The 24,512-nt window shown below is 33.7% G+C and overlaps 4 protein-coding genes across 9 annotated transcripts in view; 3 read left to right on the top strand and 1 right to left on the bottom strand.

Moving 5' to 3' along the window:
• Nucleotides 1–6,681, bottom strand: part of LOC117219088 (uncharacterized) — a 327,339-nt gene extending 320,658 nt beyond the window's left edge. For 3 of the 5 annotated variants that reach the window (XR_013034608.1, XR_013034611.1, XR_013034610.1), the window contains exons 1-2: nucleotides 6,610–6,681; nucleotides 3,296–3,352 (exon numbers count right to left, since the gene is read on the bottom strand). Coding sequence is in view for 1 of the 5 variants with exons in the window: in XM_076525810.1 (XP_076381925.1) it covers nucleotides 3,296–3,352; nucleotides 6,338–6,352 (72 nt within the window). In the remaining 4 variants the exon portion in view is untranslated. The other 2 variants (XR_013034609.1, XM_076525810.1) reach the window with 1 other exon arrangement.
• On the top strand, nucleotides 267–3,075 carry LOC117219091 (enhancer of split m7 protein). Its single transcript, XM_033467985.2, has 2 exons — nucleotides 267–1,306; nucleotides 1,525–3,075. The coding sequence occupies exons 1-2, from the start codon at nucleotides 1,232–1,234 to the stop codon at nucleotides 2,071–2,073; spliced, it is 624 nt and encodes a 207-aa protein (XP_033323876.1). The 5' UTR covers nucleotides 267–1,231; the 3' UTR covers nucleotides 2,074–3,075.
• A 1,885-nt stretch (nucleotides 6,682–8,566) lies between the features above and the next one.
• Nucleotides 8,567–17,209, top strand: LOC117219133 (uncharacterized). Of its 2 annotated transcripts, none has more exons than XM_033468049.2 (9): nucleotides 8,567–9,082; nucleotides 9,986–10,129; nucleotides 10,712–10,906; nucleotides 11,715–11,899; nucleotides 11,970–12,090; nucleotides 12,853–13,060; nucleotides 13,853–14,181; nucleotides 15,563–15,730; nucleotides 15,911–17,209. In XM_033468049.2, exons 1-9 carry the CDS (start codon nucleotides 8,993–8,995, stop codon nucleotides 16,043–16,045), a joined length of 1,575 nt encoding a protein of 524 aa, XP_033323940.2. In that variant the 5' UTR covers nucleotides 8,567–8,992; the 3' UTR covers nucleotides 16,046–17,209. The 2 variants fall into 2 exon arrangements, with proteins under 2 accessions (XP_033323940.2, XP_076381664.1); XM_076525549.1 differs by having other exon boundaries at nucleotides 9,971–10,129.
• A 121-nt stretch (nucleotides 17,210–17,330) lies between these two features.
• On the top strand, nucleotides 17,331–24,487 carry LOC117219161 (mitochondrial 2-oxoglutarate/malate carrier protein). Its single transcript, XM_033468089.2, has 6 exons — nucleotides 17,331–17,797; nucleotides 18,168–18,383; nucleotides 20,535–20,671; nucleotides 22,072–22,242; nucleotides 23,088–23,187; nucleotides 24,031–24,487. Exons 1-6 carry the CDS (start codon nucleotides 17,730–17,732, stop codon nucleotides 24,242–24,244), a joined length of 906 nt encoding a protein of 301 aa, XP_033323980.2. The 5' UTR covers nucleotides 17,331–17,729; the 3' UTR covers nucleotides 24,245–24,487.
• The last annotated feature ends 25 nt before the right edge of the window (nucleotides 24,488–24,512 follow it).

The raw sequence follows: 24,512 nt of genomic DNA, 5'->3' as shown, positions 1-24,512 counted from the left end.
TTTGCCGGTCGCGCCCACGCGACAACAACCGCGTTAGACGATTCATCACATCCTTTTCAGAACGTCGGGTTTTATCGCGCGATATTTGTCTCTCCGTGTCTCTGCGGCGGGTTTCTCACGCGACGGTTAATACGTGCAGAAAATGATTGATCAATTACGGAGAGGAAGCGACAGGAGACGGGAGGAAGCGGGGCGGCGCGCGATCAGCGCGCGGCAGAGCGGGCACGGTGTATCGTTTCGCGGTGGCTTGGTAGCATAGACACACGTACCGTGATTCAGTAACGTGTAACTAGCGGGATTGCGATCGAGAGAACGCTGGACTTGTGCCCAGCACGCTCCAACCGGGCTGCTGTTCGGACAAGGACGGGCCGATCGGCCCGCGAGCCGGCCAGACGGAGACGCGATCACGATAAGAAGATGTAGCACGAGTACCCTCTTCGGGTACTAGAATGGAAAAAGGAGGAAGACTAGGTGGAACGAGGGAGCCGCGATCCTCTCCTCCTCCCCTTCGCCGCCCCGTCCCCATCGCGCTCCGTCTCCCTTTGATCCGTCGAACCGTCTCTCCGTCGCTCCTTCGGCAGCTTGAACGAAGGAAAGGACACGACGATATCGGGTCCTTCCGTATGAGCGCACGTTCGTGAAACAGCAAGCCGAAAGGAGCAAAGAGAGAAAGAGAGGCACGTTTAAGCCGTGCATACCGTGGCACGACTAACCGAGGAGGATCAGAGGAGGTAGGAAATACGGGTTCAAACGGTAGGTGCAACGAGGACAAAGAAACGGTGACGATGGCTTGGTGTGGGCGCGTGTCTGGCAGCTGCCGCTTACAGGTGGTGTGCTTGCTTGGGAACCAACCTCTACGGACCGTTCCCACGGAAGGCCTGTCCCCCACTAGGGACCCAGGCTGCAGCCCCTCGCCCCACCCTGCCGAAGGGCCCGTGACTATATAAGCATCGGCCGCAGCCGACAGCCACCACAATCACTGTGATCGTTCACCGAGTTCGAGCAGGAGACGCGTCGGAGATACGAGTCGATACGTTTCCAGCGAATTTCAGTGAACAACATATTTCGAACAGTTTCGAGACCGCTGCGTTACGCAAAAAGGGGCCCTGGTGTGACAATCGAGGACGTCCCGGCGACAAGTGTGATTATTATTGTCGCGATAAAGTGAAAAAGTTCGTCGTTATCGGTGTGTGAAGATAACCAACCGAAGAAACCCAAGGGATTAACAAGCATGCAGATGCACGAGCAGATCATGATTGTTGACGGACAGGAGCAACCGATCTCCAGGACCTATCAGTACAGAAAGGTAAGCGTCCCTTGAATTCCGTAGCAAGATTTCCTCGACGAACCACTTGTTGCTTCGGCTATGACGACGACGAGGCCGTCGCCGCTTCTCGACGATCACCGTCGTGGTTCTCTTTTGTTTCGACGTCGAGTCGGGGTTCCCCTTTCTCTTTCCTAATTACATTCGATTCCGGGATGAACGACGTGTCGCTGTAACGGTTCCCTATTTTCAATTTCCAGGTGATGAAACCTATGCTGGAACGGAAACGCCGAGCACGCATCAACCGGTGTTTGGACGAGCTGAAGGACCTCATGGTGACAGCGCTGGCCGGTGACGGCGAGAACGTGGCCAAGCTGGAGAAGGCCGACATCCTCGAGCTGACCGTGCGTCATCTCCACAAGCTGCAACGGCAGCAACGGCTTTCCGCGAATCCGGTGATCGACGCCGACCGCTTCAGAGCCGGGTACACGCATTGCGCGAACGAAGTCAGCCGCTGCCTCGCCGCCACTCCCGGCGTCGACGTTGCTTTGGGCACAAAATTGATGACCCACTTGGGCCACAAGCTGAACGCCATGGACAAAACCGGCCCTTTGACCATCCACGTGGCCGCGCCGCAGTCCTCCCCGTCCTCGAGCAGCGATCTCAGCTCCGACGAGTACTCGATGCCTCTGACACCGGCCTCCAGCCAGCCCTCTCCCGTCCGAACGGAAATCGAGAGCATATCCCAAGGTCACCAAGGCCTCCTGCAGGTCGCTAAACCCAACGAGCCGATCTGGAGACCGTGGTAATAAGGGAGGAGCCGGAGCAGAATCGACGGGGGAGCCATCGGTAATAAAATCCTGTCGACAAAGCTTCTTGAAATAGCTGGTCGACCTGGCCGGGCCATCAACCAGCAACCATCGAGCTGGAAATCGACACCGGTGTTGCAATTTTGTCTGTGATTCGAGCGAACTAACTCGCGCGCCCTCGAACAAAGGGAGATCGTAAACGCGAAAGAAATAATCTCGGGTAGCCTCGGTCTCTCTCTCTCTCTCTCTCTCTCTCTCTCTCTCTCTCTCTCTCCGATCCTCGAGAAGCTGCACGAGGATTGTTTTTCTAATTACGCCTACGGGGTGTGCAAATACGGATTCGTGATCCGAAGAGGAATAGACTTAAGATTTCGTTTGCTTCGAATTTGCTCAAGACCGCCACCTCGGAGTGAAGGATCGTGGGGGTGCGGCCGGTCGACGGGAGAAATTCTTTCGCCACGGTCCGCCCGGATATTAGGAATTCGTTCGAACGAACCCCGATGACCGCCGACAGCGGTGGACAACGTGTAGGATCTCGATGTAATAAACGGTACGCTCGCGTAACGGCGCCGCGCGGCTGAAGCTTTAATCCACTCTACAGAGATGATATCTATTCTTTATTTCATACTTTTTTTTTTAATCGAGAAGTTTATTTTGCCGATTTCGGCGCGAGACCGCGTGACGAAACCGTCGTGGTTTCCCCGCGTCGACTCGCGCGCCGGTAGAGGAACGACCGACGGACGGGGAGGAACAAACCACCTTCGCTCGCGCCGAAAATGTTGTTATGTGTACATATCTCCTCGGTCGGCTGTAATCAGTTTTACACGCTTGACACGCATTCGAATGTCCGATAATATTGGCGCCTCCCGTTGGGATTGTCGACGGGAGGAGAAAACGTGACCGAGTAGAGGATCTTGTGATAGAGAAACGTGTACCTGTGATATTTACTCTAGACCTAGAGAAATGATACTAGATTTCTAATAAACATGTTTCATTGATCAATTTTTCATTGTTCTCTGTGCACCCTTTTTGTTATCGTTGCAAACCCGTTCATCAAATCCCGCCGATGCGTTCTCATCCGGTTTTTCTGTTTTATTAATAATTGGAAATTTGTTAGGTCGCTTGAATTTTTCAGTGGATAAATACTGGGTTAATGTTTACGTGGTAGGAAACTTAAAATTCGCGTGAGAATCGAGAAACTGAAAGTTGAGAATGTACTCACATTTTCACGTCCTCCGAAAATAAAGCGATACATTCCTCTCCCGCGTATCACCTTCACCTGCAACGAAATGATAGCGGTCTTAATTACGGAGAAGACGAAATAGTATCTCGGGAACTTCAGATTGTCGGAATGTTGTAGTAACTCGTGGATCGATACGATCATGCGAACAGTAATACTTGATCATACAAATTGTTTTGGTTTATTTGGAGGAAATATTTATTTGTTCACTCTTTGCTTGACTTTAATAGAAAGAGCGTTACGTGGTTCGAATAACAAAATATTATAGACTGCAGTGTAATTAAACAAAAGTATCTTAAATAGCCTGATGCAACAGTAAACGACAAACGTGTACTTTGCAAATGTTCGTTTACGTCGTTTTTCATCGTCAGCATCACGATAAAATAGAAAACGATTTGCTGACATTAATTGTAAAAAACCAAGAAAAATAACAATGCGCAAGCAGGATAGTATATTTAACATGAAACAATAATTATTTTCTTATTTAATTATATATATATATATATAAAGAAGAAGGATATAATAATAGAATAATAAAAAGAAGTATAATAAATAATAGAATAATATAAAGAAGTATATCACTGAATTGTTGGTCTAGTATAATTTCCCGTTTACTAAATAATGTTCTTCATGCAATCTGAATTTCGATTTGTTTACACAGTGCGCAAAATATTTTATAAACGCACATTGTACTTCGATGCTTATGAAAGACAGCATATTTTGATTATTATCATATTTTACTCCAAAGATTTCTGATGTATTTAGATTTTTTATAAAGTGACCGAGAAAGACTAAAGTTTTGAATTGACAGATACATACATAATTACAGGCATCATCTATCAATCACAGCAATCCAATAAACAAAGAAATAATTACAAACACGGATGAAATTTAAATGCGTATAACAGCGGTTTATATAAAAGAAAACCAAAGAGAAAAAATTGCAGTAATAATAATATTATTATAATAGTATAATAATATTGCAAATAATAATGTTAAGACAATGGATTTAAAGAACGATATGTTAGATCAGACACGAAACAACAAAACATGTACATAAACGGATTTAACCGCAAGTTATCCCAAGCCAAAAGATAAAGATCACAGTAAATATAATAACACATCTAATAAATTACGTAATGTCATCACTGTGACAGTAACTTCTATCAACTTGAAGTATACACGTACTATGCAAATACATACAATGAATTGAATGTGGATTGTATGAATTCACGCGTGAAAACTGAATGGAAACAATAATATTATTCCTACGAATTCTACAAATATTTTTCTACATCGCGGCCATCGTATTAAATTCTTCGAATAGATCAAAATCGATACACATATTCGGAATCTATCATTTGAGTCGACATTTTCATATTAATTTAATCAAATTAACTATTTATCTATATTTAACGCTAACCGTAAAAATACGGCCTTATTTCGTCGTCAGAAAATTGAGCGTACAGATGTTATATTATACATAAATAACAAACTTAAACGTAATTTTAATATTTTCTTGCGTAACCTTTTGTATTAACAACTGCTTTTAAACGCCTAAACATCGACTCATCTAAGTTTTTTTTTGTTAAACTTGGAATATTCTTCCATATTTTCTCAATATTAACTTTTGTATCTGTTTTACTGCTATATCCACGATCACTCAATTTTAATTTTAATTCCTGCCACAGGTGCTTAATGGGATTAATATCGATTGGGGGGAGGGGAGGGGGGTAATAACTTTGGAACGTATTGGAAGTAGTATTTATACCGATGGCATTTGTAATTTTTCGGCTGAACACTACAAATATATATTTTTTTAAATATCGAGATATTTAAACTTAGCCATAGTAGTTTCAATAAATTCAATTTTTTATCAACTCCGTTGGCTGTCATACATCCCCATAACATGATCGAACCCCCGCGGTGCTTCAGTGTTGGAAGCGTGTTATTCTTGTTGAACTCCTCGTTCACTTTTTGCTAAACGATTATTCTACCGTCTGAATTAAATAAGTTCATTTTAACTTCATCCGAAAAATATTATATTATTTCAAAAACCTTCGTTTCGCGGATTCCAAACGCTTGCGATGCTTCACGTTGGAAATGTAAGGTTTCTCTCTCGCTATTCTACCGCGACACCCTTTATCGCGTAGAACTCTGCGGACAGTTTCCGTAGAGACAGTATGTTTAATTCTTGAAGACACATCCATTGTTAATTTTGGGATCAATTTTAATTTGTCTCACTATGTACCGCCCGTCGGTTTCACTCATTATTTTTTTTCTTCCACGCTCTACTTTATTACGAAGTGTTCCACTGTATTTATAATTATTAATAATTTTCTACATCGCAGAACGAGTCCTTCCTATTACTTGACCAATTTTATCTTAACGATTTCCCTTGACAGTACAATTTTACCGCAATTTTTCGTACAGAAATTTCGGTCTCTGATCTTTGGAAAACATGGCGCTAACATTTACTAATAAATAGTGATAAATGACCTAGAGACAACTGAACAAATTTCAAATCGAAAAAAAGTATCTAATAAGTTTCACAAAACTCAGTGTTTTAAATACTTAATTAACTGTACGTTCAATTTTGCGACGACGAAACAAGCGCACTTTTACGTTTAGTGTTGAAATATAGATAAATAGTCCAATTTAAAAAAAAGTTTTTCAAAGAATCAACTATCGAAACACCCAGATAAAACATATATTGTGCTTTTATTTTTGAAAATATCCGGTTTTGTTTATTTTTCCGTCAGTCATCATTGCCAGCTCAAGTCCACGCTTAATTTTGTGAGTGACTGTATACGCTACGACCTATGCGAACACCATACGCTAGACAGTATCGTATCGATAAAAATTCGTTTTACGTATCATGGCGTTCTATTTAACGGATTCGTTAAGCATCCATACTTCGGGCATACGAGTGCAAAGGGTTAGGTTAGTATCGCAGTCGCATCTGATTCTTCTGCTGCTCGCTTTAATAAGAAATATCTGGCTGCACGGCCAATAATCTTTTACCGTGAATGTTCCCATGACACTCGTATCGAGCGTCTTCTATCAATGAGCACGAGTCTCTCTGCCAAGGTTAATTATCAATCCACAATTTACTCTCGAAACATTGGCGGCACACGTGCGAGCGTCGAGTAAATATAGGACGATTTCGTCGGAGCACGTTGACACTCGTCCGATTTTCGGCACACAATTCAAAACACAAGACTGCCCCGACAACAGGTAGAAGCCAGGTAGGCCTGAGGAACAGGGAAACACCTTTAGAACACGATTATACTCACTTTTCCGAGATCGAGACCGCCACTCAGGTGTAGCACGTGCTGTCATCACAGGTGCACGACCACGCTCCGCGGCCATCTTGTGGCTATATTCGGAAACCGTTGGAACTGAAATGGTTTCGTTGTCGATAAAACGGGAATTAGATGATTATTATTGTTATCATATTTGTCAACATCGATCCTGTTCTTTTTCGTTCTCGGTTTTTGAGAAATGTACTTTAAAAAAAGGAAGTTGTATTTTTAACTTTAAACATTTTTTTTCTCCTTTAATCGTAAAAATCACGCGAATGTTCATTGCGTAATGGATTCTGTAGATTTCCCTAAATATAACGCGCATTTTTGTATAACATTACAAACGTTTAAACATGTTCGAGCAATGTTGAATGACAGCGAGACACCTCTAAGAAATTAATTTTCTTGAGCAGTTTTGAACTCATTTTGTCAATTAAGGATTTAAGGAAAAATTTAATTATATTATAAGACAGAGCTGAAATTCTTTATTTTTTAAAAGCAATATTTAAATTTGTTTGACAGTATTACTGAACATAAGCAAAATAATTCAATTGTTCACAAATTTACCTTTGTTCTGTCTCTTGCAAAGTTTTATCTTTTCGTGTAAATTGAACGTAGTGAGAAATAGAAAAGAAACTATGATAAATAGAAATAGAAATAGAAACTATGATACAAAACTACATGAATTTTTTACCTTAAATTGATTACCCAGTCTTCGATCATTTTTGTCCTTTGATAATCTTAATTACATTATTTTTTTTCTTGAAATTATAAGTTGATATACTGTGTTCTAGTAATTTGTTATATATATAAAATTCGATGTCCATTGAGAATATTGGATGTGCAACGTTTCAAAAAAGTAAATTCATATGTTTGTTATTATATAATAGATACATGTTTTATAACTTCACCGGCTCGATTAAAGTTTATATGTAAAGAAAAAGAAATGTTATTTAAGAAAACACAACAGTCTTTGTTTATTGTTAATAACTTACATTAAAAAGCAGCGTAATGATTAAACAAGTAGTTAAGCAAATCATTAAACACGTTAGGATAATTTTATTATAGCCTTTATTGCACGCGAACCCTATTATGAGATATAAAATACAATTATTAATTACTGATTTATTAAGTGTTACAAAACTGGATCCAGAAATTTCAATATTATTATATAGTAGAGACTCCCTTATCCGAACATTATTCTTACAATATTCTTGTATGAAGAACTTGCAATAACTTGAATGTTTTTCGATAATAATATGTTTTGATATTATTTCATATACATAATTCATTTATTTCTTTTCTATAATAATTTCTTTTCTATTTTAATTGTTTTATTTATTTATTTAAAAGATATTGTTACTACCATCACATTTAATTTTTAATTTGTACTTCTTATTGTGGCACCCCTTTTTTATACTATTATCATTTCTGTTATACGATGGTCTATGATTATATTATATTATATATTATTAGATTATATTATATACCTCGACGTACCATTTTTGTAATTTCCGAAGCACGTATTACATTTGTAACAATTTCATTTAATATTATTTATTCTCAAAATTGCATTCCATAAATAAATTCGTATAAATTCGTATAAATAAATTCGCATAAATTCGTATAAATAAATTCGTATAAATTCGTATAAATAAATTCGCATAAATTCGTATAAATAAATTCGTATAAATTCGTATAAATAAATTCGCATAAATTCGTATAAATAAATTCGTATAAATTCGTATAAATAAATTCGTATAAATAAATTCGTATAAATTCATATAAATAAATTCGTATAAATACATCATATCTGCTGGCAAAGAAGGGTAGTATGTATATACATACATACATACATACGTATTCTTTAATGCGGATTATCGATTGTACGAATTCGGTTACCAAGACAACGATTGCACCTAAAGTTATCCGCAATATCATTAAGAAACGAAATCACGCAGTCCATCACATCCGTTCTGGTTTTTGTAGCATGTTGTACACGTTCTACTAGATTATTATATTTGTATTATTACTGCCAAGTATAGCTACCAAGTTACACACTGTTAGTGCACGATAAAACATATGGTGTTCAATGAAGAAATAAAAAAGAAAAATCTAACGCTTCACATATTTTCGATCTACGTGACAAATACATTGATCAATCGAACTCGTACAAATTTTTGATACACTACAAATTCGAAATTAAAATATTTTCCTCCTTCTGACGTACAGTGATATAGTTTGCTGTTTCTGTCTAAGATCATTAATTAGTGTTTCATTTACATAAAATAACTGATTAACGAATTCACATCGAAAGGCTAATCCGATTAATTTGTCAGATAAGGGTAATTAAGGGTAATCTGTTAATTGTGATATGACTGACGAAAATGATAAAAATGCACAAGCTGTAACCAGTGGAACCTCGGCTTCGAAAGAATCAATAAAATCTTCTCCTTGTTTAAAGGTACACGTTTTACATTATACATTTATAGCGTATATTTAATTTTTTATGAAGCATATATTAAATTTAATCAAGTAGTTTTAAATTTAATCATGTATATATTTTTTATAATGCACGAATATATAATAACGTTATTTTGAACTTGATTACTTTAAACTGATTACTTTATACTGATTACTTGAAACTTATACATATTTAAACAGCTTTCTAATATTTATATTTATATCTAATATATTGTATATCTATGTTATTAGCTTTTTAGATACAATCATTTCATATGGTCTATGAAATCAAGTCTGATAAAAAGAGTTTCGAAGAAAGTTCTTCATCGTGTATAATATAATTACGTGTTTATTATTTACAACTGTTACACACTCGTCACACTCGTATACAATCGTTTTTCTTTTAGCAAAAGAACAAATAAATTCTGCAATTACATTTGTATCTTTGGCGAAATGTGCATGTTTTAAATTTAGCCTGTGCTCTTGATTTCTTGTTTGTTACCGTAATAATGTGCAATATTGTTGTGATGTAATGTTTAAATAAATTTGGAAAATTTATTTTCGGAAATTTTTTTAATTTCGGAAATTTGATCATTTTGTCGTAAAAATATTTTCTCTATCGGATAACTTAAAATCTTTTCTTTTTCTGTGGCTATTTCTTGACTTGGCGTAGATTTGTTTAAAATAAGATATCACGATTCATTAGAAAACTGTAAAAAGTGCAGCGGGATCTTCAGAGTAACTACTTTTTTAAGTACTCTTTTTTAAGAAGCATGTTAGGACTAACGATTATGAATATTCTCCATATTATTTATAAAATTATCACTATACATTGTTATGTTACTATTTATTTCTAAATTTACTACTATTCCATTTCTCCGTTTAAAAGACTGTCCCTAAACAGAAATCGTCAGGTTACATGGATCTTCTACCTGCAATAGAATCTAAAAACTTACAAAGCGATAACGAAAATAATTCAAGAGAGAAGAAAAATTCTAATAATAAGGATGCCGCGGATAATCCAGGAAAGTTTACAACCGCCATAGAGGTACATATTTTCATATTTCGGTAACGCTATTCTAACGCATAAGTCTGATCAATTCATGTAGAACTGCATTACAATTATTCTCCAATGCCTTTGTACTAAAGCCGTGTTAATGCTATTAAATATTCATAATTAACAATATTTTAAATTTTACATAAACTCGGCTCAGATTTATAATTGTCTATGAAAATTTGTTTCGTGAAATCATATTAGTAGTAAATGTTCTGAATTTTGCAAATACCATTCAAACGTATTAACCTAAATTACGGTAATTTTTTAATAAAATACTTTCTACCAATTATTATGAAACAATTACCTCGATTAACAACCTTTCCCTAGCATTAGTTTTAGCGTTCGATAATTCCGATTACTATGATTTAAACAAACCATAAAAATGCTTCGGGGAATGCATTGATTAAAATTCGTTAAAAATCGAGAAGTAAACTGTATTTTACAAAAGTTCTCGACGAAAATTCGTCGTATTTGTTATCGCATAAACAGGACAGTTCAAATTCGAAATATGTACTCTCGTTTCGTTCGATATAAGAGCGTGCGACGTGCGAATAACAAAAAACCTCGAAACAGGACCTAAAAAAGCGAAGAATAGAAGAAGTACTGGCAAAGAAAAAACAAGAGGAAGAAGAAAGAGAAAGATTCGTTAAGGAGTCCGCCGAGAAGAAGGCGGCTGAAAGAGCAGAAATAATAAAACAAGCGAAAAGATTAATCCTTTACAGAAAACCAATGTGCAGACGGATTAATCGTGCTTTATTAGTTTCCGAGGTAATTCATATCACATGTACTACTAAACTATTAATTTGTTTCATTAGGAAGAAGAAATGAAAAATTACTGTTTTGAAATACTTTATTGATTGTAATAAATTGTGTAGTGAGTACGCCTTAAATAAACCACTTGGCTGTTATCCTACAAATAATAAAATAGATATAATAGAATTTCATATAATAACAATATCAATTATATAATAATCATATATAATAGAATTTAGTATAATAATTATAATAATTATATATAATGGAATTTAATATAATAATTATAATAATTATATATAATAGAATTTAATATAATAATTATAATAATTATATATAATAGAATTTAATATAATAATTATAATAATTATATATAATGGAATTTAATATAATAATATCAATTTTGTTCATAAATCAATAAGTTATCATTTAGTTATATAATATTGTTATAGCTTCCGTCGAAATTATCGTTTAAGAGAAAATGATTAAGCTTATTTCAAATACATACTTTGCCATACTTTGACGACTCTGACATGTGATGGAGATTCCTAAGATAAATATTACTCTGTTCTATTAAGTCGAAATAAAATTCTGTTCTCTTGTCATCGATATTTAAGCATTCAACTAAATGCAGTCACACAATAAATATAAATTGTCTTTTCTCTTCTTAAAAATTATTACAATCGAAAAGCTTCTAATCATTGCAACTACGAAGGAGATAGTACGGCAAGGGGTTAATAAAGCTACAAATAGGCTTCCGGTAGATAAAGCGCTAGTGCATTGTCCTCCATCGAACAGATAAGAAACCATAACCGTTTGACAGTGCTACAGAGAGTTGGATGAGCAACTGAAATTTCAAGAAACCCTTAAACGTATGGATGAGGAGGAAGAGACAAGATACGTGAACCTGATGAAAGGAGACGTGGCGAAGTACGAAGAGGAGCAACGACAAACCGCGGCTGAACAACTCGAGAAACAGAGAAAGTATGCCGGCGGATTAAAGGAGCAGTAAGTCCTTCATTGTTTGTATTGTAGTCACCGTAACGTTTGTATGGTTGAAGTTTGCCGACGACCGTAGGATCGAAGAAAACGAAAGGAACACGATCGAGAAGGAAACCGAAGAATTTGAAGCCGCGAAGCAGGATCAAATTAATATCAACAAGTATTTGCAGGATATAAAGGAGCACGAAGAACAAGAAGTCAGAATCTCAAAATTCTGTTTCTTCGTACGGGATGTCGCGAAATTGTTATCGGGACAGATTTACATTATCTTGAAACGTCGAGGTCACATATCGAACAAATTCTATTACTTACATTTTTTTATTGACAGTAAATGTAAATGTAAGCTTCGGAAAGCTGATCTTCTTAATGAGTAGAATGCGATGCAATAAATTTTTGAAATAGATTTTTGAGATTTTTGAGCTCGAGTTTTTTCAGTGTACTTCTAGTCCAGACTTGAATAATTTTGCGACACCCTGTACAGTAGAGCCACGATTATCCGAATCTTCGATATCCGAATATGAAATTATCTTGCATGGAATTATTCCAATCGAAGGCGATCCGACAGAATTTAATTATTGTATAATAATAATAATTTAATGATTATAAATTATATTAATAATAGTATATATATGCTATTATTGATATAATCATTAAATTATTTATAATATATTTATTATAGTTTAATATATATAATTATTATTATATATATTATTTAATATATATATTACTATATATAATATATATAATTATTATAATTATATTTATAATATATAATATATATTATTATATATTATATAACAGTAATAATTTAATTATTATATTGCGCTCAAGTAACTGTTCCATTAACCGAACGATCGCGTCTTCCTGTCCAGTTCGAATAATCGAAATTCGGCTGTATTTGCTATGAAGTGCCTGAAAGAAGCTCGAACATCGTATTTACATTGTTTTATGAAACACAGATGCTGGGCAAGAAACAGAAACTGAAACAATTCTTCCGAGACGCGATCGAAGAGAAGAAACGGTTCGATCTTAAGTTGAAACAGGAGGAAGAGTTTGAAGACCGGGCGATCGAAGCCTATCAGAATGCTAGAACACGAATTAAAAAACTGCACAAGGAGGTTCAAGCAAAAAGGAGAGCGAACATTGAGATCAGAGCTAACGCGATATGTAATTATTTATGATTTTCTTTTATTTAAGCTGAAAGAACGTGGCTAGGCAATAGAATTTATATAATTATACTAATTGATGCTAATTAGCACAAGGTTCGTGAACTACAAATACGATTGGGAATTATTATTTAAGCTATTATTATATTATTAGATAGGTTAAATTAAAATAAGATATAAATATATTAAATATTATAATATAATAATATAATAATATAATAATATAATATTATAATATTTATTTATATATATTTATATATATATAATATTTATATAATTATTAGATATAACATTATAATATTATAATATTATAATATATATATATATATATATATATTATAATTATATTATAATATATATATAGTTATATCTAATAATTATATAAATATATATATATATATATATATTTCATTATCAAATGGAAACTTGATTTGATTTATAGTAGAATATTGTTAACAATAGAAAACTGTTTTTCTTGATGATAGAATATTATTGATAAAAGAGAACAGATATTTCTAATAACATAAAAACGATTATAAAAGATAAGAAACAGAATTTCCAAGATACCGTGCTGTCCAAAACGTTAGGTTCCATGACAAATTCGTTTCGTTTTTAGCAAATATGATGTGAATTCAGAACGATGACTTAAGCAATCAAATAACGTGGTTATAATAAGCGAAGGCTTGCAAACTAACACGGAGCGTTAACAAAATGAAGATCTTAAAAATAGGTTATACATACAATTTGGTAATTTCGTATGGAAAGAGAACGCAAAATTTTATTCCTTTGACAGCGGAACAACATCGAAAGTTCATGTACTCCACACAAGAATCGGAGACGAAACTATTAAGGAAAGCTCTAGAGGAGCAGGAGGCAACGTACCAAGAAAGAAAGAGAAATGAGAAGGAACGCGAGGCCCGGTCTCGAAAGCAGAGACAAGATTTTCATAAAGCAACGACTGCAGCGAGATTGGAGCAGGTTGGCAAGGCCGAGCAGCTGAAAGCTTGGGAAATGATGCAAAGATTCAAAAGGGCCGAGTATAACGAGGAAGTCGAGCTCAAAGAACAAGGCGCACAATGGAAGAAAAAGATCGAGTATGGAACTGCGCTGCGAAGACAAATCGTAAGTAATTTACACCGTGAACCAGTTTACACACACGTAGAGTCTAGGTCGACAAGGTCAAGCCAGGTTTTATACACTGTACGCTATTGCACTTTTTGACTGGCGCATCACAACAACCTGAAAACTTTTCTAAGATTAAAGTATTTTATTTCAAATCAATATATATATATATATATATATATTACAATATATATATTTAAGATTAAAGTATTATATTTCATATATATTTTATATATTTATTATATATAATTTATATTATTCATTTATATATTTCAAATCAATATATATATTGAATATATATATATATATTATTAAATATATATATTATATATATATATATATATATATATATATATATATATATATATATATATATATATATATATTGATTTGAAATAAAATACTTTAATCTTAGAAAAGTTTTCAGATTGTTGGTGCGCCAATCAAAAAGTGCAATAACGTACAGTAATTTTATTGGATTTTTATTTAATACATATATATGTATATATATCACATTATTATCATCAAATTAAAATCATTATTATGTATCATATAAAATCAATTATTATTATCAAATTAAAATTGATTAGTTGAACTGTGCGAGATCAATTACTTTATATAATGATCTAACGTAAAAATAAATTTTTTCCAATCTGAGAAAATAATTCTGTCACCCACGTATGGGTTACGCGACAGACAAAGTGTTCAACAATGTACTTTGTAGATCCCTGTGTACTTCGATTGCATGTAGCTCAATTTTGCGACGATTTTCATAAATGTTTAGCAGGCATGTAAATAAGGAAGTTAAAAAACGCTATGTTCCTATTTTCTTGTCGCTTCAATCAATTGCAATTTTTGCAAACATCTTTTTAGTCATTGTCTAATGTAGTGTACTAATCCTTGTAGCATCTCCAAACAATTGAAATAATTTGGTTCAATTAAATAGACTGTCGAGTTCAATGAAATAGAAATTATTTCGTTTTACATGGCGTTTTAAATATGTCCGTGACTCACTGTATGTGATAGTTGGGAATGGAGATATTAACTACACAAGGTGTCCTAAAAATCACTCGTAATCAGGAAATGAGGTCATTCGAAGTAACTTTTTCCTTAGCACAAATGCAATCCGCGGCTTCGTTTACGAGTTATTAACGAAAATCACTGACCAATGAGAGGCGAGCTCGGCTGGTGCGAGGAACTGGACCCGCCTTAAGTCCACGAGTTATACCTCGAGTTATATATTTACGAGTTATAACTCGTAAACGAAGCCGCGGATTGCATTTTCGCCAAGGAAAAAATTGTTTAAAATGACCTCGGAAACCTCTCATTTTTCGATTGCGAGTGGCTTTTGCGACATCCTGTATTTCGCGCGCGTTTCTAGAGCCAGCAGGAAGCGCAACGAGAACAAGACAAGCTTCTAGAAGAGAAGGCAACGAGCATGAGCGATGTCGTCGAAAAAGAAAATCAGAGAGTACTTGATTATGCGGAGGAAGTTATCAACGAATCCAGGAACGTGCGGCCACTCTATCCAATCCTCAAAGCCGTAGAGGTATGCTAAAAGCAATCAATGTAATTAATATAACGAAACTACTTGAACACCGGAACTTTTCACGTACCTCTTACTCTTTCCGAACTTCTTACACGCTACACGATCGAAAATATTGAAGAATATTCTGAATACTTTTATTTACATATTTATGCTTGCGTTGCCTGGCGTCTTCATTTTTAGGAATGTAAGCGGGAAATGTGTACGGTACCGTTAAGAAAAAAAGAAGAAACGGCAATAGCAACGACACCCAAGAGAAGACAACGTCGCCGTGTTTGTACGAAGTTCGTTCCCGAAGATAAAATTTGTTATTTATAAAAAACCGGAAAACGGTAGAGAAAGCGTTTCAAGATTCCTCATATATTTACAATAAGCATCCTTCGTGCATCCTTCGTGCATCAGAGTTTGATTAACACGTTCCGTGCCACGTGTACCATCGATGGTACACGCTTGCATGTTTACTTAGTAAACTGAACAAATTGTTTACAAGAAATTTAGAACCGAAGAATCAATTTCCACCGCAAGAATGGGCGTTGATAAGTTTTTGTTACGTTGTTATGTGTACGAGAATTAATAATATTGCACGTAATACATCAAGTTTTAGTAAAATATCAAAGTGTGAAGATTCGAGTAAAAAAAGCTCGGCACGGAACGTGTTAAGGAGAAATTATCGTCGAAGTTTTCATGGAAGTAGAGAAATATTAGCGTCCGACATGCATACTCTCTGATAATTGCATTTTGCAGTAAATTCTGTTCGATATCTCAAAGAACTTGTATCGATTAGCTTATATTTACTTGATAATATGCGAGGCACAGTGTTACCTTTTCGAAGGATATAGGAGCAAGACGGTACTATAGTACACATATTACGACACGGTGTGAAATCGTAACCAAGAGAAGTCGACTTCCGTATCGATATTGCGGTTTCCGGTCAACGGTGGTTGTTGAGAGAATAATCGGCAGATCGACGATAAACGTCGACGGAACTAAACGCGCAACATGCTCATTCGATAAATTTATATTAACTTTTTGTTACGGATAGAATAATAGAACTGGCCTTTTGATGCTCAAAAACCAAAAATATGCTCTTATAATTATTTAGTTTATACAAAAATAAGTTTTGAGATAAGTTTCGAGACTTTGAAACATGGATTGACCACTGCCAATATTAATCGATTTATCAGATACAATCTCAAGCACATTACGGCTACATACAGTAACTCACAAAAGTGTTCGTACAGCTTTTAAAAAGCAATGTTGAATTTTTTTTTTATGATAGGAGGACTAGTTTACTAGTCATTCTTCACTTCATCCTTAAAGAATCCATTTGTAGAACAATTTGCCGTTAAAATATACGTTACGGACGTAAACTTTTACGAGAAACAACAACTTCTCACAGTTTACTAAATCGCAGAGTTTACACGTTTATAGTGTCTACGAACGTAGGTAAAAAATATTGTATAATAAAGACTCAAAAATGAACGAACTTCCTATTTCTTTCGTCAACCAATCCATTTAAACTTAACACTTCTATCGATACTATTACACAAACAACAAAATCGTACCTGCAAAATTAAACATTATTTTCATGTATTTATAGAGTCTGATTTTAATTTAATTCATTAATTACTTGAACATTATTTTACCTGCAAAGTGATCCTTAAAAGTACCCAAGTAATTTAATATCCAAATATTACTGCCTTTAAATATGATTTTTATTGGAAAGTCATAGCAACATTTTCGCAACGAGATTTTCGAGAAGAAAGTTTCGTATCGCGTTGCACTGCATCGGTCGATAGTACATCGATTCCATGTTGAAAGTGTGTTTCTTCATCTCGAATCGATATGCAATCGTTACAGCGCGAAATGGACAGCTAATGTATTAGCTCGTTTGTAAGTTAGGTTAACCAACTCCGAGTATGTAATGAAAATTATGACCGATCGCTGAGTTAATCGAAACCAACTTTCAGGAAACTCATGCGCCCGCTCAAACTAAGCAGACATGAGTGAACCGGAGAAGAAGAAGCCGCTGCCACCGGCATTCACATTCCTAAATGCAGGATTTTCTGGGTACTTGACAGAGAATTTTAATAAATATTTTACTATTTTACACTTTTTTAATAACACTGTCCAACGTCTATGCTGTGCTCCTCTGATTAACGATTCTTGCACAGTTTGAAACGTTCGATGCAATTATTATTTATTTATTTATATTATCCTAATTATTATCCTAATTATTATCCTTATCCTTATTATTAATTCTAATAAATTATATTACTTATTATTATATCGATACCTATTATTTCCATCGTCATCGGTCTCCGAGAAACGAAATGTTCAGAAAAAAGCAAAATTTTCAACGTTATTGACCTTGTTGTTTACCATATGCTATGAGAAATATATTTTTAATGATGCCGTGCTGTACATTGTAATTTCTTAGGATGTTGGCAACCTGCTTCGTGCATCCCATGGATGTAGTCAAAAATCGAATGCAAGTGCAAAAAGAAAAAGCGTCGATCGGTTCTGTGATAGGCGATATAGTGAAAAATGAAGGCATTTTGAAATTCTATTCTGGACTGAGTGCTGGTCTTGTGCGGCAGGCGACTTATACTACTGTGAGGCTTGGTATTTATAATCAGCTGCAAGAATATTGGAGGTAAATTGTAAATCGAATTTACTACTTTTATTCTTATGAAATTCTATTGGAATTGGATTCTATTTTATATTATATTTTATATTAGAATATATATGTATATATATTTTTTATTCTATATATATATTTATTATATTATTATATAATAAATAAAATTAATATTATTATTGTATTTATTATATATTATATATTATTGTATATATATATTTATTATATTATTATTCTATATATATTTATATATATATATATATATATATATATATATATATATATATTTTATATTCTATTTTATATTAGAATATATATGTATATATATTTTTTATTCTATATATATATTTATTATATTATTATATAATAAATAAAATTAATATTATTATTGTATTTATTATATATTATATATTATTGTATATATATATTTATTATATTATTATTCTATATATATTTATATATATATATATATATATATATATATATATATATATATATTTTATATTCTATTTTATATTGGAATTCTATTGGATTGGCAACCAAGTTCCCGCCGTTTTCCTAAATTTTTTGAAACTTTATTTTTTAATAAAAATTAATAACTAATTAATCAATAATGTATTCTTCCTTGTTGTTTACATCTTCTTCCCAACGTTCAACAAGATTTTCAATACCTCGTTGGTAGGGATCACCCGGTTTGATATATATTTTTTATTCTATATATATATTTATATATTATTCTATATATATATTTATTATATTATTATATAATTTATTATATATTATATAATATATAAAATTAATATTTTTTATTGTATTTATTATATATTATATATTATTCTATATATATTTTTATATATATATTTTATATTCTATTTTATATTGAAATTCCTTTGGATTGGCAACCAAGTTCCCGTCGTTTTTCTAAATTTTTTGAAACTTCATTTTCCGATAAAAATTAACAACTAATTAATCAATAATGTATTCTCCCTTGTTGTTTACAACTTTTTCCCAACGTTCAACAAGATTTTCAATACCTCGTTGGTAGGGATCACCCGGTTTCGTCTCGAAAATTTCATCCAATCAAGCTCGTTGATTTTTGTTGTTGTCACTTAAAGCATGCAGAACCCATGCTCCACACTTTTGAACCTTTCCCATTGAGTGAAGATGCTTCTGTATAGCAGCGTGGGAGCATTCCATTTTCTCTGCCAGTTCTCTTGTCGTTCGACGCGTATTTTCGTGCAAAAGTTAGTGTTTAATCGCTCTTCGTCGAACTCAACTGGACAGCCAGAACGAGGTGCGTCTTTGAGGTGAAAATTTCCATTTTTGAACTTGGCATACCAATCACGAGCGATTCTTGCAGCTATGGGATCCTCTCCATAGACAGCACAAATGTCGCGAGCAGCTTTTGCGGCCTTAGAACCTTGATTAACCCTTTCGCTACTACGGGCCACTATAGTGGCCCTCCATAAGATGTCACTGAGGTACTACGGGCCACTATAGTGGCCTTTCGTATGATGCCACTGAGGTACTACGGGCCACTATAGTGGTCTTTCATAAGATGCTACTGAGGTACTATGGGCCACTATAGTGGCCATCCATAAGATGCATTATATTGCATAATGTTTTATTTCCTCTCATACTGTAAATTAAAGAGCGCATGCTAAGACGTTATAAATACCCTGGAATACCCTTTATTTATAAATACCCTTTGGAGAGAAATTTTTTCGTACGAAAACATTCAAGCAGCTTGGGTTCTCCGCCGCGGTGCTCCCGTTGACGATCGGCGTTGCGTAGCGTGCAGTGATGTCGCGGCGCTCCGTTCAGCGGAAGTACCGCGGTGGAGAACCCGCCCGTAGCGAAAGGGTTAAAAGCGAAACGAAGGAGGTGACGAAAATGCTCATTTTTCACAACTTGACTTTCCATTTTAATGATCTGAAAATCAACATAAATTAAATTGAACAAAAAAGAAACATAGATTCCGGTAGAACAAAACATCCTCTTTCGAATGTCAAAAACGTTTAATGACATGCGGAATGTGAAAAAATGAAAGAAAAAACGGCGGGAACTTTAATGCACACGGTGAACAAAATAACTCGAGCACTTCGAGCATTCCAGTTGTTTTTAATAATCTGGATGTTACGTTAATTTCCATTTACAAACTGTTAGACAGAGTCATACTGGCAAACCTAATTTCGGTACGTTGGCACTGATGGCTGGCATAGCAGGGTCCATGGGGGCTTTTGTTGGTACACCGGCGGAAGTGGCGCTCGTAAGAATGGCGACTGACGGCAGATTGCCAAAAGGTTCTTACATTGTCTCTCTCAATTATATGCAATCACCGTTACACAAGTATTCCGTAATAAAAAAATATATATATAATATATAATAAATATAATATAATAAAAATAAATAAATTGTGTGTATTTAAATAAAATATATATTATTTAAATATCGTAATAAATATAATAATAATATATATATATATTATTTAAATACACACAATTTATTTATTTTTATTATATTATGTTTATTATTATATTTATTATATATATTATTTAAATACACACAATTTATTTATTTTTATTCGTTACATCCCTCTTTTCGTGTTAGGAACTTCTAATATCCAAATATTTCCATGAAACGACTTTTACATATTGTAAAATTAAACGGTTGTAGTCACTCCAGTGTTATAATTAGTCCATAATTCAGTTCATAATTTGTAAACAATAATGGTGACACAATAATTCAATCAATAGATTTTGTTTGCCTCATTCTATTATTGTATGCATTATGTTTTACAGGGTACGAAATATAAATTCTAAAGATTACAAATTATTATTATAATTATTATTATAAATAATTTTCATCTCAGATAATTTTCTGAAAGGTACAACAAATATACAAAACGTATACATCTTTATATTCTTCAAAGATTTTATATTGTTTTATATTCTCCAAAAATGTTGCACTTAACAACCATCATAGGCCCCATCGTAAAATATTTCTCCTCATGAGTTTTTAATTCTCTAAAATACGAGAAATGTTACATCACGTGATACACTATACACATACTAGACAGGTGGCAATATAAAATGCATTTAATACCAAAACGGATTTATATTTCCTTTCCCACTGATTCGCGAAATTATTCGAACATTCACCATATAACAGTTATACAAAATGTAACGTGCTCATGATAGAGAACTCTTGAAATTATTATTAACACGTTCCGTGCCGAGCTTTTTTTACTCGAATCTTCACACTTTGATATTTTACTAAAACTTGATGTATTACGTGCAATTATTAATTCTCGTACACATAACAACGTAACAAAAACTTATCAACGCCCATTCTTGCGGTGGAAATTGATTCTTCGGTTCTAAATTTCTTGTAAACAATTTGTTCAGTTCACTAAGTAAACATGCAAGCGTGTACCATCGATGGTACACGTGGCACGGAACGTGTTAACACTGTGAATAGATACGACTATGAAAATTTGTGCGATTGAATTTTCAAACATATTCGAAAATATATACAATAACTATAAATGTTAATTACAAACGTACGAACATATGCCGCGACGTACGCGTAGCATCAAATTTTTTGGACATTTTATTGCTTATTATGGGGACGAGATCTCGATCTCCTAATTGTTGGGAAACTAAAAGTCGAATGCTAATGACATCGTCATTGTTTTATTTAGAACAACGGAGAAATTACAAGAACGTGTTTCACGCGTTTGCGACGATAATTAAAGACGAAGGAGTCTTGGCCCTTTGGCGAGGAACCGTAGCAACGATGGGACGAGCGATTGTTGTTAACATATCTCAGCTTGCAACGTACAGCCAGGCCAAGTTTTTGATAGCTTCAAAATGTATTACGATGTACCTGATAACTTTTCATTAATCTTCTGAAATAAGTTTTCAAACATCACTTTACGTTGAACGTTTTCGCTTTAGCGCTGCAGTCGCATTTAACCCCTTGCACTGTAACAACGAATCAAACTCGTGATAATGATTTAATTTCTACCAAATATGAATATTGTTCGTTTTTTTTTTTTAAATCGAAATAATATTTGATTATTATCTGTGAAAGAAATCACAATGTACAAGGTGTTAAAATATTCATATTTTTCTAAAAATTCCATAGAGCACATTTACACAAGGGGTATGATATGCCTAAGCAATTTCAAATGACTGTTTATTATTATTATTAATACATAATATAGATTAATAAATTATAATAATATTATATTATATATAATAATAATACTATATTATATATAATAATAATACTATATTATATGTAATAATAATATTATATTATATATAATAATAATACTATATTATATATAATAATAATATTATATTATATATAATAATAATACTATATTATATATAATAATAATATTATATTATATATAATAATAATATAATATTATTGATAGACTTCTACGATACAGTTTCACTAAAGTGTTGCACACTCCAAGTGTATGTACAGTAAAGGTTAAGATACTAATTTTTTACAAGATTTTTCGAATATTTTGCATTTGCGATTAACTTTCTCAATGTCATTTTCTTTCAACATTTACATGCGTTCATTTGTAGAAATTAGTTTTACAAGTACACTTCTCTAATTATTTAATTTCACTAGATCAAATTAATTTTATTGCATTATATGATACGCAGTCACTAAAACTGTAAAACATTTGTTTTGCAGTAAATATGGAAGACAGTATAAAACTCCATTTCCTTGCATCCATGTTGTCTGGATTTCTCACCACCTTCAATAGCATGCCGTTTGACATAGCTAAAACAAGGTAAAACTACATCAGTTTCTGTAGCACTAAAATCAATTTCAGCAATTCCTTTCAACTGAATTGAATATATGGAAACCAAACTAAAATGAATCTACAGTTACACCCTGTATGTTTAGATTATATTTATGTATGCTTTGTTTCACTTTATATTATAATGTTGTCATACTGCAATTACTTAAAAATAGTTACGGAATTAGTAATGAATTTTACCAAATTTTATGCTTCACATTTTTCGCTATATTAGTACATACACTTTATCGATAAATAAATTGAATATTTCAGCAATTATAGTGAGTAGCTATAAAGTAAAAGTTATAAGTTAAATTACATATCACTAAAAATTATACAAAAATTTGATTGAAATTGGTTATACACAATGTCGTTAGAATCTCAAAAATTGTAATTATGATCCGATAATCATAAAAATAGCGGCTTTCATTTATATTTAAAAACGTTTGCAACTTATGGCAATGTTCGACAATTTTGATAAATTATAAGCTTTTAAATTAGGAGTCAGCCAAAACAATTTTTGCAATCCTTGTCGCAAATTCCAAGCGTTAGCAATTTTCTCAAAAATCTTTCTGCATGCTATGCATATAGTAAATCACAAAAAATCCAAGTCACGCGGTCCAATCTTTGAAAAATTATACCGTTTTAACGAATGTTCGACGATTGTTGATCGACTGTATAATTATTTCGAATAATTCAGGTTGCACTACCAATTTGCAATAGAGTGAAACAGGATTATCATCTCGACAGCAAACACTAATATCAATAAATCCATAAACACGGAAGAAATCATTTTTCCATAAATACTATCGCCCAGTTTTCTTTAAATTTTAGAATACAAACCATGAAGACCGTGGGGAAACCGCCTGGCATCATTTCGGTATTAATGTCCACGATGAAAAACGAAGGCATAGCAGCGTTGTGGAAAGGGTTCTGGCCTACTTACTGCAGAATAGGACCGCACACAGTTTTAACGTTAGTAATTAACGAGCAGATCGTAAGACTGTTCAGGCGATATGTGCAAGGTGAAAACGGAGCATCTAAGTAACTCAATTATATGGCATACATGATCGCGTACACAAGCGACGCTTCTAACAGAGAATTACACGTATGCGGTCGCGAAGCTATAATTGAATGTTCGAGTGTTGTGTCATCCCAGAAATGTATCGAACCACAAGTGAGATTGTGAAAGATGAATCGACAAATTTTTGTAGCGGCTACCAGTTTGTAGAAGATATTTGTAGAAAAATATTTATGCAATAAATAAAAAAAAGGGTGTCGTAACTCGCAATCCATGTACATACTCGAATGTTTCT

This window comes from Megalopta genalis, chromosome 12 (assembly GCF_051020955.1).
Source record: "Megalopta genalis isolate 19385.01 chromosome 12, iyMegGena1_principal, whole genome shotgun sequence".
Lineage (NCBI taxonomy): Eukaryota > Metazoa > Arthropoda > Insecta > Hymenoptera > Halictidae > Megalopta > Megalopta genalis.
Note: the sequence above shows the minus strand (reverse complement) of the source record. Positions and strands in the feature narration are given on the sequence as shown.

Coding starts and splice junctions, on each gene's coding strand:
- LOC117219091 (XM_033467985.2), top strand. CDS start 1,232: ATGCAGATGCACGAGCAGATCATGATTGTTGACGGACAGGAGCAACCG. Junction 1,307..1,524: donor GGACCTATCAGTACAGAAAG/GTAAGCGTCCCT, acceptor TTCAATTTCCAG/GTGATGAAACCTATGCTGGA.
- LOC117219133 (XM_076525549.1), top strand. CDS start 8,993: ATGACTGACGAAAATGATAAAAATGCACAAGCTGTAACCAGTGGAACC. Junction 9,083..9,970: donor AATCTTCTCCTTGTTTAAAG/GTACACGTTTTA, acceptor TCCGTTTAAAAG/ACTGTCCCTAAACAGAAATC. Junction 11,900..11,969: donor GCCGGCGGATTAAAGGAGCA/GTAAGTCCTTCA, acceptor CGACGACCGTAG/GATCGAAGAAAACGAAAGGA.
- LOC117219161 (XM_033468089.2), top strand. CDS start 17,730: ATGAGTGAACCGGAGAAGAAGAAGCCGCTGCCACCGGCATTCACATTC. Junction 17,798..18,167: donor CTAAATGCAGGATTTTCTGG/GTACTTGACAGA, acceptor GTAATTTCTTAG/GATGTTGGCAACCTGCTTCG. Junction 22,243..23,087: donor GTTTTTGATAGCTTCAAAAT/GTATTACGATGT, acceptor TTTGTTTTGCAG/TAAATATGGAAGACAGTATA.